We start from the raw sequence: 14,665 nt of genomic DNA, 5'->3' as shown, positions 1-14,665 counted from the left end.
GAATAGGGGGCAAGATTGCAGACTGCAAAAATCCTATACCGAATTATACATACAAGGGCACGAGAGCACCCATTGCAGAATCTAGTGATATATGAACGGCTGATTCGGTCAACTTATTGTGAACGACTATTATGCATGGCTATTGCGAATTGTCGCACCTTCTGCATACATTTTTAACAAAAAACTGTAACAAATCTTTATAATTTAAAAAGAAATTATAAAATCTATTTAAAACTTACCTTCCTCCACAATTTAACAATGTAATACGTCTTTATGTAAAATGACAGCTAAAACAGGGTTGCAATTATATTTTTGCGTGACATTGCACGCAAATATACATGGGTTTTGGTCTGACATATTTTGCAGCCATTGCAAATAATTTTCTGTGTGTGCTTGTTGTTGTGCCGGTGCACCAGGAGGAAATATATGCAATTCTCGCCCTGTGCAAGGGTTCTGCAAGAGCAAGAGAATACCCCTATTCTTTACTATTTTTGTTGCAAAGTATTATTCCATCGCTAAAAGTCGATAATTTGACTTTGAACCGATAAAGTGAAAACTAAATGAAAATATCATCATTCTCCACAGTTTTGGATATTTGGCACTTTTAAAATAACATTTATGGCGGAAAAATTACCGGCTACACACCAGTCTAAACCCTTCCCAGGTAACAATTGGCAAGAAACAAGTCCACAATATTCAAACAATATGGCTTCAAATATAATTTAGCGAACTGGTTTTGTACTCAGGATCACTTACTCCTGGTTGGAATGATCCACCCTTTTTGAATAACGTAACTCAACCACATGGACGTACTCGATTGAATCTCAATAAGAGAGTAGCATTTCCGGTGAATTCCACATCTAGTTCCATATCAGTGGATAGAACTATAGTGTCTACAAGTTTGGGGCAAGGAAAAACATCCGCGGTAGGCGGCCATCCACCTCCTCCAACAGGAACAGCAACGGTGAAAATGCAAAGATTTAATGAAAAAAATACTGAAAAACTTCCAGATGATACGGATAGCGTTAATAAACACCATGACAAGTATGTAATGTAGAAAGTAATGTATTGAAACTTGAAGCTAAAATGTTTCTTTTTTATTTTAGAAATTACCAATAAAAAAATATCCACCTTTTACTGTAAAACCGCATAAGATCATCTGAATTTTTAATATTTTCCGGCGATCTTAACTTTTTACATCATTTCACATTTTAGAGGTTTTATACCGGGTAGATAACCAATCCTTTATACATATATGTAAATAACAGTCTTGATAGTCAACTAATAAAGATATATACATATATGTATATATAATATAAATGATCAGGATGACAAGAAGAGTAAAAAAAAAAAGCCAGGTCCTTCTCCACTTGGTCCTTCCAACGGAGTGAAGGTCTTCCTCTTCATCTGCTTCCCGCGGCGGGTACTGCGTCGAATACTTTCAGAGCTGGAGTGTTTTCATCCATCCGGACAACATGACCTAGCCAGCGTAGCCGCTGTCTTTTAACTCGCTGAACTATGTCAATGTTGTCGTATATGTAATGTAGGTACTTTAATGAAATTTAGTAGGGGTATGCGAATCCAGTTCGATCTAATCTAAGGATTCGATTCGATATTCGAGTCAAATATCGTATATTTCGTATAGTTCGAACGATTCGAATAATTCGAGCAATTCGAAATATTCGAAGAATTAAAATCTTAAATAGATTATGCTATTGTAGTAATAGAGCAAAATTAAAGAAAATAAAACTATTATTTAATTCAAATTGATTTAGACATTTATTAACAACAACATAATAAAAAATAACCAATGTTTGATTTTTTGAATATTTGAAACGAGAATGACAGATGTACGTCAGATGCATGAACGAGATTCAGATACTACTGGCGCTAATTAAAAAATCATGCAAATAGTCAAATATTAAAATTATTCGAATAATGCGAATATACGGATCGAATCTCGGATCGAATAATTCGGTTCGATTCGCGTCGAATAATTCGAAATTTCGAATATTCGCATGCCCCTAAAATGATACTTGGTCCCCAAAACAGGTTGGTAGTGCATATGGGCGAAATTCGATAAGCGAGACACTATGTGGTGCTATAACTTAATCAGATATTAACTTAAAAAAAAGGAATCTTGGACAAGTGTGGATAAATATCTACGGTTTAAAATCTTTTAAGTTTGCGTGATCCTGCCTCTAATAGGTACAAAGTCTTAACCTGAGAAAGGACCAAAACTAAAACGCCCAAACTTTCTGAAAACAACAGTCAATTTGGCATCTCCTCATACATTGTAATGAAAACGGCTGATAACTACGTCCTTTTCCTTTATAACTGTAATTTTTAATAATTCACTAAATAAATAACTCAAAAGCATTAAATTTCACATCTGAGATATTAGAATGTGATGCGTAGGACTTTTGGTAATAATTGAACATACAGTTTTATACCTTAGGAAATAGTACGTTAACTATTTACTATTAAAATATCAATTTTAAATTCCATTCCTTTACTTTTGGATATATAAATTAAACACAAATAAAGTCATCATTTTGCACAAAAAGTATCTTCAAGGTATGTTATTTAAAAAGGGAATCATGAAAGTAAAGCTTTGCCCTTGACGCATTGTTAACAAAGGTTCAGTTGTCGTTGATCTTTTGAAAGAGAATCACGTTAAACGCCATGAGTGCTAAGTACGCGTCGCGTTACGAAGCTGTGTTCCTTTGCATCCACCCGAAAGGTCCCAAAATGTCGCAATCAGTGGCTGCTAAATATATGAGAAAGTCGAAAGCATTTGTATAGAAGTGGATACAGCGATATATAGTGGCTAAAAATGTCGATGATTTACCAGAACGTGGTTCGATAGGAAAAGTGAACAAAAAAGATGAAAAAAGGATAGTGAATCTGTTTGGAGGAATCCTGCTTTAACATTGCGGCAAGGTCAAGCAAAATTAATGGAAAAATACGAAACTATCCGAACCCTTCTTCATACTCATGATCTGAAATGGCGCAACACAATGAAGAAGTTGACTGAAAAACTTGTGACAAAGCGACTCGCTTGGGCGCATGAGAATATTGATAAGAGATTTTGAAAATGTCATTTTTACTGATGAATGTTCTATATGGGCACGTTCTGTCCTTACGCGAGCCTGGTCAACTTCCACCAATAGGCTTGTTCAGCGGACCGTAAAACATGGAATAAAGGTGCATCTTTAGGGCTGATACTCAAAGCAGGGATTCGGCACTTTGTACCTCTTTACTGACAACCTAAATGCCGAGAAAATGGTAGAAATATACAAAAAGGCTTTACTGCTATCTGCCAAACGATGGTTCATCAGAAAAAATAAACATTTTATTCTGCAGGAGGACAATGATCCTAAACACCACGGCAAGCTCTGTACTCAGTGGAAAACTCAATCTGGCATCGTTACATTGGATTGGCCGTCGCAGTCGCCCGTTGCAAATTCTATTGAAAATGTTAAAGCAAGTGTCTTACGAAATTCGTCGGATCTGGAGATCCTTGCCATTAGAACACGACGTCAAATTAGTAGAAAGCATACCTCGGAGATGACAGGCAATTATCGACGCCGGTGGTGACTGTACATATTATTGACCAAATTGCATCATTGTTTGTAATGTGCATAATGTATATATAAATATGAAAGTTTCATAAAATAATTCTTTTTATAAATTAGCACGACCACGCTTTTACTTGACAGACTGCATATTAAAGAAATATCGTACTTTCCAGATCATAGTATGCCCTTTAGTAAAAAATGGGTAAAATCAGGTCAATAGTTCCCTTATCCCTTATATACTCAAATAAAAAATTTTCGAACTTCAAAAACAATAATTAAATTACCTTAATGAAATTTAAATTACCTTAATGAAATTTAAAGAACGCCCTTATGCCTAAAATGGATAAGATCTAGTCACTACCACCCCTAGCGCCCATATACCTAGCATAACAATTTCAAACTTCCAATTCTTGTAGAGATTATATTGGATTATATATATGATTAAACTGGCTGATATATGAGCTATCTGCCTAAAATTGGTATCTTCAGTATACTTGAGTATTGTTAAACTTTAACTTATTTTTCGCCTGCTTCCACGGGCGGGTATTGCATCGGAAACCTTCAAAGTTGGAATGTTCTCTTCCGGCCGAATAACATGGCCTGGTCTGTTTGATATTATATTAATATTGTTACAAAAGTAGTATTAAGTTGTATTTGTATTGCTATATGCATCCCTTATTATGAACAATAGCTGTAGGTATATGGAATAGCGGCTGTCTGCTTGTCGAAACAATAGACATCTGGCGCCGCAGCCGTCTGCTTGTCTACTTAAACAATTGCTGAGTCTGGCGCCACGGCTGTCTGCATTTGGCGTCGTATAGCATTATGTTCTTGTAATTTCCAGACGCATTCTAGAAGGACACGTCGGCATCAGCGAGAAGTGCGTAGCTATATAAGCCGTGGCAGCGCCAACGTAATCAATCAGTGCTAAGAGTAAACTGTTATGGTGTAGACGAGTTGTAAAATAAAGAGTTGTTGAATTGAATTAAACAGTTTTTGGTTTTATTCGTCAATCCAGAGATACGAACCTAGCAAAGTAAACTAGCAAGCAGTAAAATCGTAACAATATAACCAATTCCATGTTCAGACCGACACTTAATCCCACGATTTCGGCTGTTGAGTGGTTTATCCCACTAATCTTATAAATTTTTCAAGATTTCGCCATACAAAAATGACAGTTTTAAACCACTTCATTGAAATGATTTGAAACTGATCCACGCAAAATCTCTCTGTGCGACTCTGACTACAAAGGGAAAAAATGTAAACAAACAAATTTTTTTTAAAGCATCCAATTTCACATAAAAATCGACTTAACAAATGAAAAAATGCATCCACTATTTCTATTATATGGAAAATATTTGAAAAAAGACGGCTTTTATTTCAAAATACTATATGACAATCTTTTCTTTTGATGAATATTAAGCGATGTGACTTCATGAATGACAATAACAACTGCTTTTTGATCTTTATAACGGCAGTGAGAACACTGTTGGGTCATGAAATGCTTAAATGTAATCTAATCTTTTAAATTTTCGGTCTGAACATGGTTAATGCCCACGTACAGATTTGGCTACGGCAATGGCAATATATTTGACAATTAGTATACCATAAACTTTTGCGTAAATAACGCAGCGGCAGGGCTGAGTGGATGAAAACCAAGAAATTATAATTTTTTTGAAACATCTCTTGACGTGAGATGTTTAATGGATGTAATTGTTATAAATAAATTAATTCGTTTTGCGTTTCATTTCTTTTGTACTAATATTAGAGAACAAGTGAGAATTTGAGGTAAAGTGCCTCTTTTATTTATATCATTTATAAATCAATATTGACAAGTAGTTTGTGTCATAAAGTTGAAAGCAAGTTCTTGATCGTGTAATTGCAACGTAAGTGTTTTTAGTTTTTTTTGACATATTTAAAAGTACTGTGATCGCTTTGTAATATATATATATAATGGCTGCAATGCATCTCTGACATTTCGAATTCATATAACGCGCGTTGGCTTTATTTTAAAAGTTTATATTTTAAGCATTTTTAACACAGGTTAAACATAAAAAGTGCGTAATAATCATGTCAAATGTTGATGTTCATTGCGATAATGGTGCCGTACGAATAATAGTTCGTGAAAGACCAGTACGAGATGCACAAGGATTTGAAGAGGACTCTTCAAGTGTAATTTCATACCTAGAAGGCACTCGGAATGTATTAATATTCATTAGAAATATAAGAAATTTATTAATCAATTGTTACACTTAGGTGCTTCTTGCGGACGGAAGACCATTTACTTTTGATAAGGTCCTAGGCCCAAATGCTTCACAGGAACAGTTATTCCTTGATGTTAGTTTCTTAGTTGAAAAAGTAAAACAAGGTTATAATTGTACAGCTTTAGCTTATGGGCAAACTGGTACTGGTAAATCTTATTCGATGGGACTTAATTCCAACGTTTGTATGCCAATATCTGATTATTAAAAGTGGATTATTCAATGAACTTTTACAGGCTTGTGACGGAGAGTTTGTAGGAATTATCCCACGATGTTTGAGGGAAATACTAAACACATCTCTGAATAATGCTTTAGAAAGCCATTTAAGACCAATCGAGCTAAACGCGTCATTTATAGAAATATATAATGAAAAGGTGTTTGACTTGCTAAGTGACAAAAGTACGGATCCAATCTCTTCTCGGGGTTAGTATAAAAAATATTGCGTTTAAAATATAAAAATTACTAGAAAATATTACTTTTAGGATACAAATATACGGGTGGTACTCGAAAGGTTCTCAAATCTTTAGAAGATTGCTATAGTGTCCTACTCCAAGGTAACAAGAATAGACATGTGAGACCGACCAAAATGAATTCACAAAGTTCAAGATCACATGCAATTTTTACAATTCATATAAATACTTTTTCTGGAAATGGTGTTCTCAGTACCAGGTTAAATTTAGTAGATTTAGCTGGTTCAGAGGGTGTGCGCAGAACAGGTCATCAAGGAATGGCGATGTCAGAAGGAGTCAACATAAATCAAGGTCTTTTATCCATTGGTAAAGTTTTACAGGCTAAAGCGCTTGGGCATAAAGTGGTACCATATCGTGATAGTGTATTGACGTCAGTTTTACAAGGTAATATCTTATAAACAGCTATAAGGCATATAACTGTATAATAATTAATTTTCAGATTCGCTTAATGATAACTCATATTTAACACTTTTGGCTTGCATTAGTCCTCATCGTTCAGATCTATCTGAGACCTTATCAACTCTTCGTTTCGCCCAAAGTGTGAAACAATTGAAACACTCACCGCACATAAATTTTATAGCAACAGATATAAAGGTAACTATTCTATATTAATAAAAAGTAAGTTTAGATTTAAAAATTATTTTGAATGAAGTATTAACGTATATATCCAAAATTAATGCAATCAATGATCACGTCGCGCATTCGCTGGCTGTACTCCTGTAAATTTCCTTCGCATAGAAGACCAGAGTCTTTTAAATTTTTCAGTTTACCAATTTCTGCCAGCTCGCTAAGATTTTCAAGGTTGGGCACATCTTCACATTTTAATGTTATAATTGGTAGTACAATCATTGCAAAAAGTAGAGCAACAGCCCCTCTATTTTTTAATTCCTCCACGAATTTTTCTCGGGGAAACAATTTAAATGGATTAGATCCAAGTCTATGTAGAAAACTTTTTATTATGGTTGCTAGAACTTTCTAGTAATTAATAGAATTAGTCCTACCTGCTGATGTGGTTAATTAATTCCTCATAGTAAACATTTAGAACATCTCCGTAATGAGCTTTTCTGAATTTTCTTGTAGTACAGGTAAAAATAAAGTACATCACATCGCTAATTGGAGACGAGTATCGCAAGAGCTGCCAATCCAACAAACGCATTGTGACGACATCGGTGTCCTTTCATATCCCACATTAAAATAAGTTATTTATCTTTGTAATAATTTTCGCAAACATTACTTACCTCCATTTTAAACATTAAATTATTGTTCCAGCAGTCTCCATGACATAATACTGCATATGGTTCATATTTGTTACCATCAATAAGATCCGAAAAAATTTCAAAAAATGGACGCTTAAAGAATTTGTCCAGGATTTGCCTATACTTATCACTCTCCTGTTCCAAACATGCCAGCGCAGTCCTTTTTAGTCCCTCAAAATAAATATTTAAATTTGAAACATCCTTGTGTTGCAGAAAAATGTCTTCAATTTTTCGAAATTTATCTAAAGCTTTAGGCTGCTGGTCCTTAATGGCAAACGAGAGTGCATGTAATTTTGCATATGTTCGCATTACTGTTGCAATATGTTCAAATTGGAAATCATCGAAACGGTCAAATACCCCAAACTCTTGTAAACTTAAGTCTTCCAAAAATACTACTTCTTCGAGTTCATCTGTTGAAGTGTAAAAACACTTAGCATACTCATGAAAGCAGTATTCTTCCGCTAGTCCTTTATTGCGTTGAAAATTTTCAATCATTGGTAAGAACTAAGAATAATAAGAAAACATCTTATATTAATTTATTTTCTGTAAAATATTTTGTACTACCTCCTCATAAGCAAGAGCTTCCCTCAGAAAACAGGGCCTGATAAAGAATTGCTTACGTCTTGTGGAATTTCTTGGTGCCATTTTAAGAATTATATTAGAAAGACGAACGCCGCAACTTGTATTTAATTTAACTGAAACGCGATACACAATTCCTATGTAGTTTTCACCTTTTTCAGTGGCTGGCAACAGTTCGTAAGTAAACGATTTCGATGAAAATTGTCTTTCCAAGAGTTGTTGAAGTGCCGTCAGGACTTTACTGCTCGGATAGTCACACTCTTGTTTGCGTGTTTTTACACTGGCGTTATCCATTTTGAACTAAATCTGACACTTACTTCAAAAAGATTTAATATATAAATGCCTTTCGAACGATAGTTGATCCCATCTTATTGCAACCCACAATATTCGATATCATATTTTGCGGTCTTGAGTATATCAAAATGAACAAAAATAAAAGTAAGGGAGGGCTAAAGTTGCGCAGCCAGCCATCTTTTACTAGAAAATATTAGGTAGAGAGTAAAATATATTAAAAAGTTAAAGTAGAACATAGTAATATATGTTGATTTGCTTGACTATACAATATTGTTGCTCTTATAGAAAAATCGCTTGAAAACTCCAAAGAAACCGCTCATGACACCAGTACCTGCCAAGCCACCATTTTCTAAAAATACCATTAACATGGGAATAAAGGTTTTAAAACCTATTTATCATAGTAACACATTTTGTACTCCGAGCAAGCTGAAAAGATACGCTAATGCCGATAAACTGAACCGATCGGAAATTGGTTTAACACCCAAGCAAAAGAAAAAGTGTGTAAATTAATTCAATAACTTAAAATTAATTTTTCATTTTAAATACAAATTTTACATTTTTAGAGAGCAAACAGGTCTTTTTCAGTCTTGTGTCTCTGACCTTCCTATGGTGCACTCCAAATTGCTACAAACCAATCGAGAATCAACCATTATAATGGATAAATCCCTCGATTCTCGAGCTTCGATTATGAGTTTGAATGTGTCATCATCAACAGTGGTAGGAAATGATGGGATCGCATCAAGTAAAGTCATAAGGTATAGATATTCTAAATGTTGTATGTAATATATGTATATATATATATACCCATCTTTGTTTTCAATAATAGCTACAGTCCCGTCGTGCGAAAGTGTATGGTAGAAATAGAAAACGTGATGGATAGCAAAATGTCACAATTAATGGAAACTTTAAAAGATATAAATAAGGATAATATTCAACATCGATCTGAAATCATGGCCACTCCATGGCCAAGTACGGGTGATTCAGTTAGTGCAGGACCACTTCCACTTGCACTCCGTAATGAATTAAAGACTATTATACAAGAAGTATTAAAAGAAAATGTCAAATCAAATATTAAAATTTCGGACGACGCAAATAGATCCGAGTCAATATTATTAGATTCTTCTCTTTTAAGGAATGATCCTAAATGTCAACTGGTAATTTTTATACCAACATTGTTTATTACTACTTATAATGAATATTTATGTTTTTAGTTTGCTACAAGTAGTCCAGTTTTCAAAGTCCCATCTGCACCGAATAAAGAATTAAATAGTTCTGCAAATTCTTTTAAGACAAAGCAGATGTCTCTGAAAGTAATGGAAATCGATGAAGAAGCTAAACGTTATAAAACTGCAATAAGACGATCTAGGCGGATTTCTGCAGTAAGGGGGGAAGTGGTATTACACAGTTCATTTAATGATTTAAGAGGACAAGGTTGTATTAATGAAGCATTACGACGTTCTAGTCGCATTTCGAAAATTGGGGCACAAACTGAATTGCAGAGAGCAAACGATTCTTCTATGATAACGCTAAGCTCAATGCCACGAAAACAAAATATGTCTCATATTGAAAGACGGAAAGAAAAGGATGGAAATGGAAGAACCAAACAAGCCTCTAGAGCGCATAATAATGTAAGTCGTAAATCTTCCTTAAACAACAATATAATTGAGAGTTACTTTACCACTGACCCACAAAAGTCAAGTTCGCACATCAACGAAAAAGTAAAGAAATCGAATATTTTGAAACATCGAGCGGCCGTATTAAATTTATTAAATTCTGGCTCTATGAAAGAATTGCAGGTACTGCCTCAGATAGGCCAAAAAACGGCATATCAATTGGTAACTCAGAGGTATGTATTCTTTTAAGTATTTCATTTACCATATTTATCTAGGAATTTTCAGAACATTGAACGGAAAATTTAAAAATATATCACAACTTGAAAAACTCACAATATGGCGTGGAAGCTCATGGACACGTTTTGCGCAAGTACGTAAATTACATGCAAAATTATGTCAAAAATATAATATATTATTCATGATTTACAGGCTAATTTGCTCATTGATTAAAACGGCTTCCGACATTTTCTTCATTTAAAGCAATATTTATTTTTATTTAACATCTCATATTATGTAGTAATGCAATTAATTACGTTTTTATTGTAATATTATATTCATAAAATATTCATATTAAATTAAAAATATTGTACAACAAAAATACGTGTATTTTTATGTATGTATTTATGCATTTCAGGTGGATGTTTTGAGGTTTTATAGTTATAATTTGTACCTTGTTTTTGAACTCATTAAGCCTTGTTGTGTATTTACACGAGTCTGTTAGATTCAGGTAACGCACCCAAACATTTGCTCTTGACAACTCCGTTAGTATTTTAGATGTTTTGAGAGTATGAACAGGCGCTTATGTTCACAAAAAATATGTATGCGTAAAGCTCTAAGCGAATCGTTATCCTGCAAATGCCTTGTGAAAACGTATTATTTACTTCGCTTCAGAATTTGGGAAGTGAAGGAATTTCATGCATTTACAATGAATCTTGATGTCTTTCTATAGATTTTATACGAAAGAATTGCCAAGAAATTAAACCCATAAGTGATATCTGCTCTCTTATGCCATATGAATGAGAACTGAATCGTCATTAAATATAAAACTCGTATTTCAATAATAACTAGTATACTGAAAACTAGACTTTGTTATCGTTCTAAAATACGGATAAAAAATCACGCGTAACACGTAAATTATAAAATATAACGTTATTCGTTTGTAAATATAAATTCATCTATTTTATGCAGATGTGTTGTTAGTAAGGACATTAATGTAAGACCAGGCCCGTAGCCAGATTTTCATTTCGGGGGGGGCTGAAGTAAAAACATATATAAACTTTAAATTTTCTGTTTATTAAAAAAAAAACAATATAAATTCATATACATATTACTTAAATGATTTGGTAGTTGTAACTTAAATAAGTAATATTTTTCTTTTCTTCTTGTTTACCATATCATTAATTACTTCATCTGGATCTATTTTAATATCCCAGTGCACTGCAATAACAGCAAGTGCACTCAGCCGCTCATTGCCCATCACACTGCGTGGTAAAGTTTTTATTCTTTTAAGGTTGAAGAAGTTCTTTCGAAGGGAAGCGGTCCTCACTGGAGAGTTGGTAAAATTGTAAGCAGGTAGTGAATATTTTTAAAATACGTTGCATCGCAATGTTGCAGTAATTTCAACACTTCTATGGTTGGATCTATTGTTGATAAGCTGGCACACCACAATCGATACTCTGATTTTAATGCTGTCATTGATATTTGCTCCTCGAAGTAAATAGTTAAATTTTTTAATTCTTCGGCATTATCAATTGCAGCAAAACGAGTAGAATTTGAAATGACGAGAGTATATCCTCATTCACTAATAAACGTTCTGTCATGTTTTGAATCAGAGCATCAACGCATGGAATAAATATTGTAACTCTGAAGTGGCTTTCAGGGGTTGTGCAAGGTGGATTAGCACTAGTAGTTTGACGCGAAGTCACTCTAGGCACTACAAGATCTATGTCATAAAGATCTTTAGACATTGTGATGCTGTTTGGAAAATATCGTTGAAAAAAACCATCCGCTGTTTCTCTTATCTGGTGCAGAGTTCTTATTAATTCTTTGGCTCGGTTCATTGCTGATACAAAATCCATAGATTTTTCGTGGAGTTGCACAGACAGTGGCAGCGTTAAGCTGAACAATTGCTCACAGACGAACAGACTAAGAAAAAAATCGCTTTTCTCTACCGCTGCTAAGAAGGCTGATGCTTTAGACGAAATGGGCCATGTCTTACTCGAAATTATTTCCAAACTTAGTAAATGAATTTGAAAAGCTCCACAAAGCTTATAATGCTTTCATGCCTTTCTATAAACCTTGTTTCACAAAGGCGAACAAGTCGTCTTTTTTTTGCTTTCTGGTGCGTGCTTCTGTATAACGTCCTGGAAAGTTGTGTTTGCATTTGAATGGTTTCTAAATAAATTTTCTATTTCATTGACAATACCAAGGCAGTTCCGTATTGAAGGTAATGACATAGTATTAGAAAGCGCAAGGTTCAATCGGTGACTAGCGCAATGAACATATCGTGCTTTTGGATACAGTTGTCTTATCCTGGTTTGCACTCCACTTAAATGCCCTGACATGTTTGCTGCTCCGTCATATCCCTGTCCAACCAACTTCGCCATATCAAGATGGAAATCTGTACAACGCTTAAGTATGACTTTTGATAAGTTTTCAGTCACCGTCTAGTGTAGTTGCGTACGACTGTTATAGGTTGAGCTGAGTTGTGTATAAGAAGTTTCAAAAGATTCAGTCAGTGATAAATCTTTATACTCTCGCAACAAAGTTGCTAAAGAGAGTATTATAGTTTTGTTCACATAACGGTTGTTTGTAAGTCCTAAAACTAAAAGAGTCAGATATAGGGTTATATATACCAAAGTGATCAGGGTGACGAGTAGAGTTGAAATCCGGATGTCTGTCTCTCCGTCCGTCCGTGCAAGCTGTAACTTGAGTAAAAATTGAGATATCATGATAAAACTTGGAACACGTATTTCTTGGCTCCATAAGAAGGTTAAGTTCGAAGATGGGCAAAAACGGCCCACTGCCACGCCCACAAAATGGCGGAAATCGAAAACCTATAAAGTGTCATAACTAAGCCATAAATAAAGATATTAAAGTGAAATTTGACACAAAGGATCACATTAGGAAGGGGCATATTGGACGTAATTTTTTTTGGAAAAGTGGGCGTGGCCCCACCCCCTACTAAGTTTTTTGTACATATCTCGGAAACTCTATAGCTATGTCAACCAAACTCTATAGAGTTGTTTCCTTCAGGCATTTCCATATACAGTTCAAAAATGGAAGAAATTGGATTATAACCACGCCCACCTCCCATACAAAGGTTATGTTGAAAATCACTAAAAGTGCGTTAATCGACTAACAAAAAACATCAGAAATACTAAATTTTACGGAATGAAATACTTTAATTTAAGAAATGGCAGAAGGAAGCTGCACCCAGGCTTTTTTTAAAAATTGAAAATGGGCGTGGCGTCGCCCACTTATGGACCAAAAACCATATTTCAGGAACTACTCGACCGATTTCAATGAAATTCGGTATATAATATTTCCTTGACACCCTAATGACATGTAAGAAATATGGGTGAAATCGGTTCACAACCACGCCTTCTTCCAATATAACGCTATTTTGAATTCCATCTGATGCCTTCTCTTTATAATATACACATTAGGAACAAATGATGATAGCGGAATAAAACTTTACACATACATATATATAACTTTTCAAGGTCCCTTATATCGAACACGAAGAACTCAGTGCCTAACCTAACCTAACCTAACCTAATTTTTCACCGAAAATATCGGTAAATCTCTCAGAATTTAATTCTAATTAATTTTACAGCAAAATAAAAAAATATGTAAATGACGGGTAATGAAATCTCGATTATCACTTTATCATGCGAGAGTATAAAATGTTCGGTGACACCCGAACTTAGCCCTTCCTTACTTGTTTTTATTTGCGATTTATTTAAAAAATTTCCTTATTTCGGGGGGGGCTTCAGCCCTCTAGCCCCCCCCCTGGCTACGTGCCTGTGTAAGACGTTGATTTATTTAACTAAAGTTCTAAATTAAATGTAAATTGTATATAGTTAATACATATTGACACCAGCAAAAACAAGTTCTGTACATTTTATTTATATTGTATGTTTATTAGAAGAACAAAAAAAATTAAACATTGCATTAGCGCTTATTACTTTTTCACCATATTGAATTATTGCATCCAAACCCAACACAGACAGCAAAGTTAACGATTTACTCATAGCCTTATATAAAAAACATTAAAAAAGTCATAAGAATTTATTTCGATGAAATCTACATACATAGTATATGCACGTATGCAATAAGACAATACATACATATGCATATCTTTGGGGGCTGGTGCGTATACATTTTTGAACAAACCCATATACATACATACTTACATACATGTCTATGTGTAAGCGTTTTAGTTATTTGTACTTTATCACAATTATTTATTATGCGTTAGCGAACCAGGCAAATAATCTGGCGAATGAACAACAGACTTTAAGATTGCATAGGAAAAGCAATGAAGAGATAAGACCGACAACAAAACGAAAACACAAATGAAAACATTCGATCAGCCGGCTTTTGCAG

General features: G+C 34.3%; 3 protein-coding genes across 6 annotated transcripts; 2 read left to right on the top strand and 1 right to left on the bottom strand.

Moving 5' to 3' along the window:
* The first annotated feature begins 505 nt into the window (after positions 1–505).
* Positions 506–1,309, top strand: LOC105228301 (uncharacterized). Its single transcript, XM_011208079.4, has 3 exons — positions 506–664; positions 747–1,044; positions 1,107–1,309. The coding sequence occupies exons 1-3, from the start codon at positions 619–621 to the stop codon at positions 1,117–1,119; spliced, it is 357 nt and encodes a 118-aa protein (XP_011206381.1). The 5' UTR covers positions 506–618; the 3' UTR covers positions 1,120–1,309.
* Positions 1,310–2,709: 1,400 nt separating this feature from the next.
* Positions 2,710–10,652, top strand: LOC105228299 (kinesin-like protein Nod). Of its 3 annotated transcripts, none has more exons than XM_049455401.1 (12): positions 2,710–3,288; positions 3,367–5,783; positions 5,838–6,023; positions 6,079–6,265; positions 6,325–6,696; positions 6,752–6,906; positions 8,727–8,938; positions 9,005–9,196; positions 9,268–9,595; positions 9,653–10,287; positions 10,340–10,424; positions 10,484–10,652. In XM_049455401.1, the coding sequence occupies exons 2-12, from the start codon at positions 5,652–5,654 to the stop codon at positions 10,502–10,504; spliced, it is 2,505 nt and encodes an 834-aa protein (XP_049311358.1). In that variant the 5' UTR covers positions 2,710–3,288; positions 3,367–5,651; the 3' UTR covers positions 10,505–10,652. The 3 variants fall into 3 exon arrangements, with proteins under 3 accessions (XP_049311358.1, XP_011206379.2, XP_019846595.2); XM_011208077.4 differs by having other exon boundaries at positions 2,710–5,783; positions 9,653–10,069; positions 10,136–10,287; XM_019991036.3 differs by lacking the exons at positions 2,710–3,288; positions 3,367–5,783 and having other exon boundaries at positions 5,844–6,027.
* On the bottom strand, positions 6,881–14,603 carry LOC105228300 (uncharacterized). 2 transcript variants are annotated; one of them, XM_019991037.3, is made up of 5 exons: positions 14,473–14,603; positions 8,133–8,624; positions 7,551–8,072; positions 7,314–7,486; positions 6,881–7,249 (listed from the first exon to the last, which is right to left on the bottom strand). In XM_019991037.3, exons 2-5 carry the CDS (start codon positions 8,439–8,441, stop codon positions 6,967–6,969), a joined length of 1,287 nt encoding a protein of 428 aa, XP_019846596.2. In that variant the 5' UTR covers positions 8,442–8,624; positions 14,473–14,603; the 3' UTR covers positions 6,881–6,966. The 2 variants fall into 2 exon arrangements, with proteins under 2 accessions (XP_019846596.2, XP_029406940.2); XM_029551080.2 differs by lacking the exon at positions 14,473–14,603 and having other exon boundaries at positions 6,881–7,261; positions 8,133–8,459.
* Between the last annotated feature and the right edge of the window lie 62 nt (positions 14,604–14,665).

The sequence above is a fragment of the Bactrocera dorsalis genome, chromosome 4 (genome assembly GCF_023373825.1).
Source record: "Bactrocera dorsalis isolate Fly_Bdor chromosome 4, ASM2337382v1, whole genome shotgun sequence".
Classification (NCBI taxonomy): Eukaryota; Metazoa; Arthropoda; class Insecta; order Diptera; family Tephritidae; genus Bactrocera; species Bactrocera dorsalis.
The sequence above is the reverse complement of the archived record's forward strand: the minus strand, read 5'-3'. Positions and strand labels throughout refer to the sequence as shown.

Coding starts and splice junctions, on each gene's coding strand:
- LOC105228301 (XM_011208079.4), top strand. CDS start 619: ATGGCGGAAAAATTACCGGCTACACACCAGTCTAAACCCTTCCCAG. Junction 665..746: donor CCAGTCTAAACCCTTCCCAG/GTAACAATTGGC, acceptor TTTTGTACTCAG/GATCACTTACTCCTGGTTGG.
- LOC105228299 (XM_049455401.1), top strand. CDS start 5,652: ATGTCAAATGTTGATGTTCATTGCGATAATGGTGCCGTACGAATAATA. Junction 6,266..6,324: donor GGATCCAATCTCTTCTCGGG/GTTAGTATAAAA, acceptor TATTACTTTTAG/GATACAAATATACGGGTGGT. Junction 6,907..8,726: donor TTATAGCAACAGATATAAAG/GTAACTATTCTA, acceptor TTGCTCTTATAG/AAAAATCGCTTGAAAACTCC.
- LOC105228300 (XM_029551080.2), bottom strand. CDS start 8,441: ATGGATAACGCCAGTGTAAAAACACGCAAACAAGAGTGTGACTATCCG. Junction 8,073..8,132: donor AAGCTCTTGCTTATGAGGAG/GTAGTACAAAAT, acceptor TATTATTCTTAG/TTCTTACCAATGATTGAAAA. Junction 7,487..7,550: donor ATTTAATGTTTAAAATGGAG/GTAAGTAATGTT, acceptor GGGATATGAAAG/GACACCGATGTCGTCACAAT.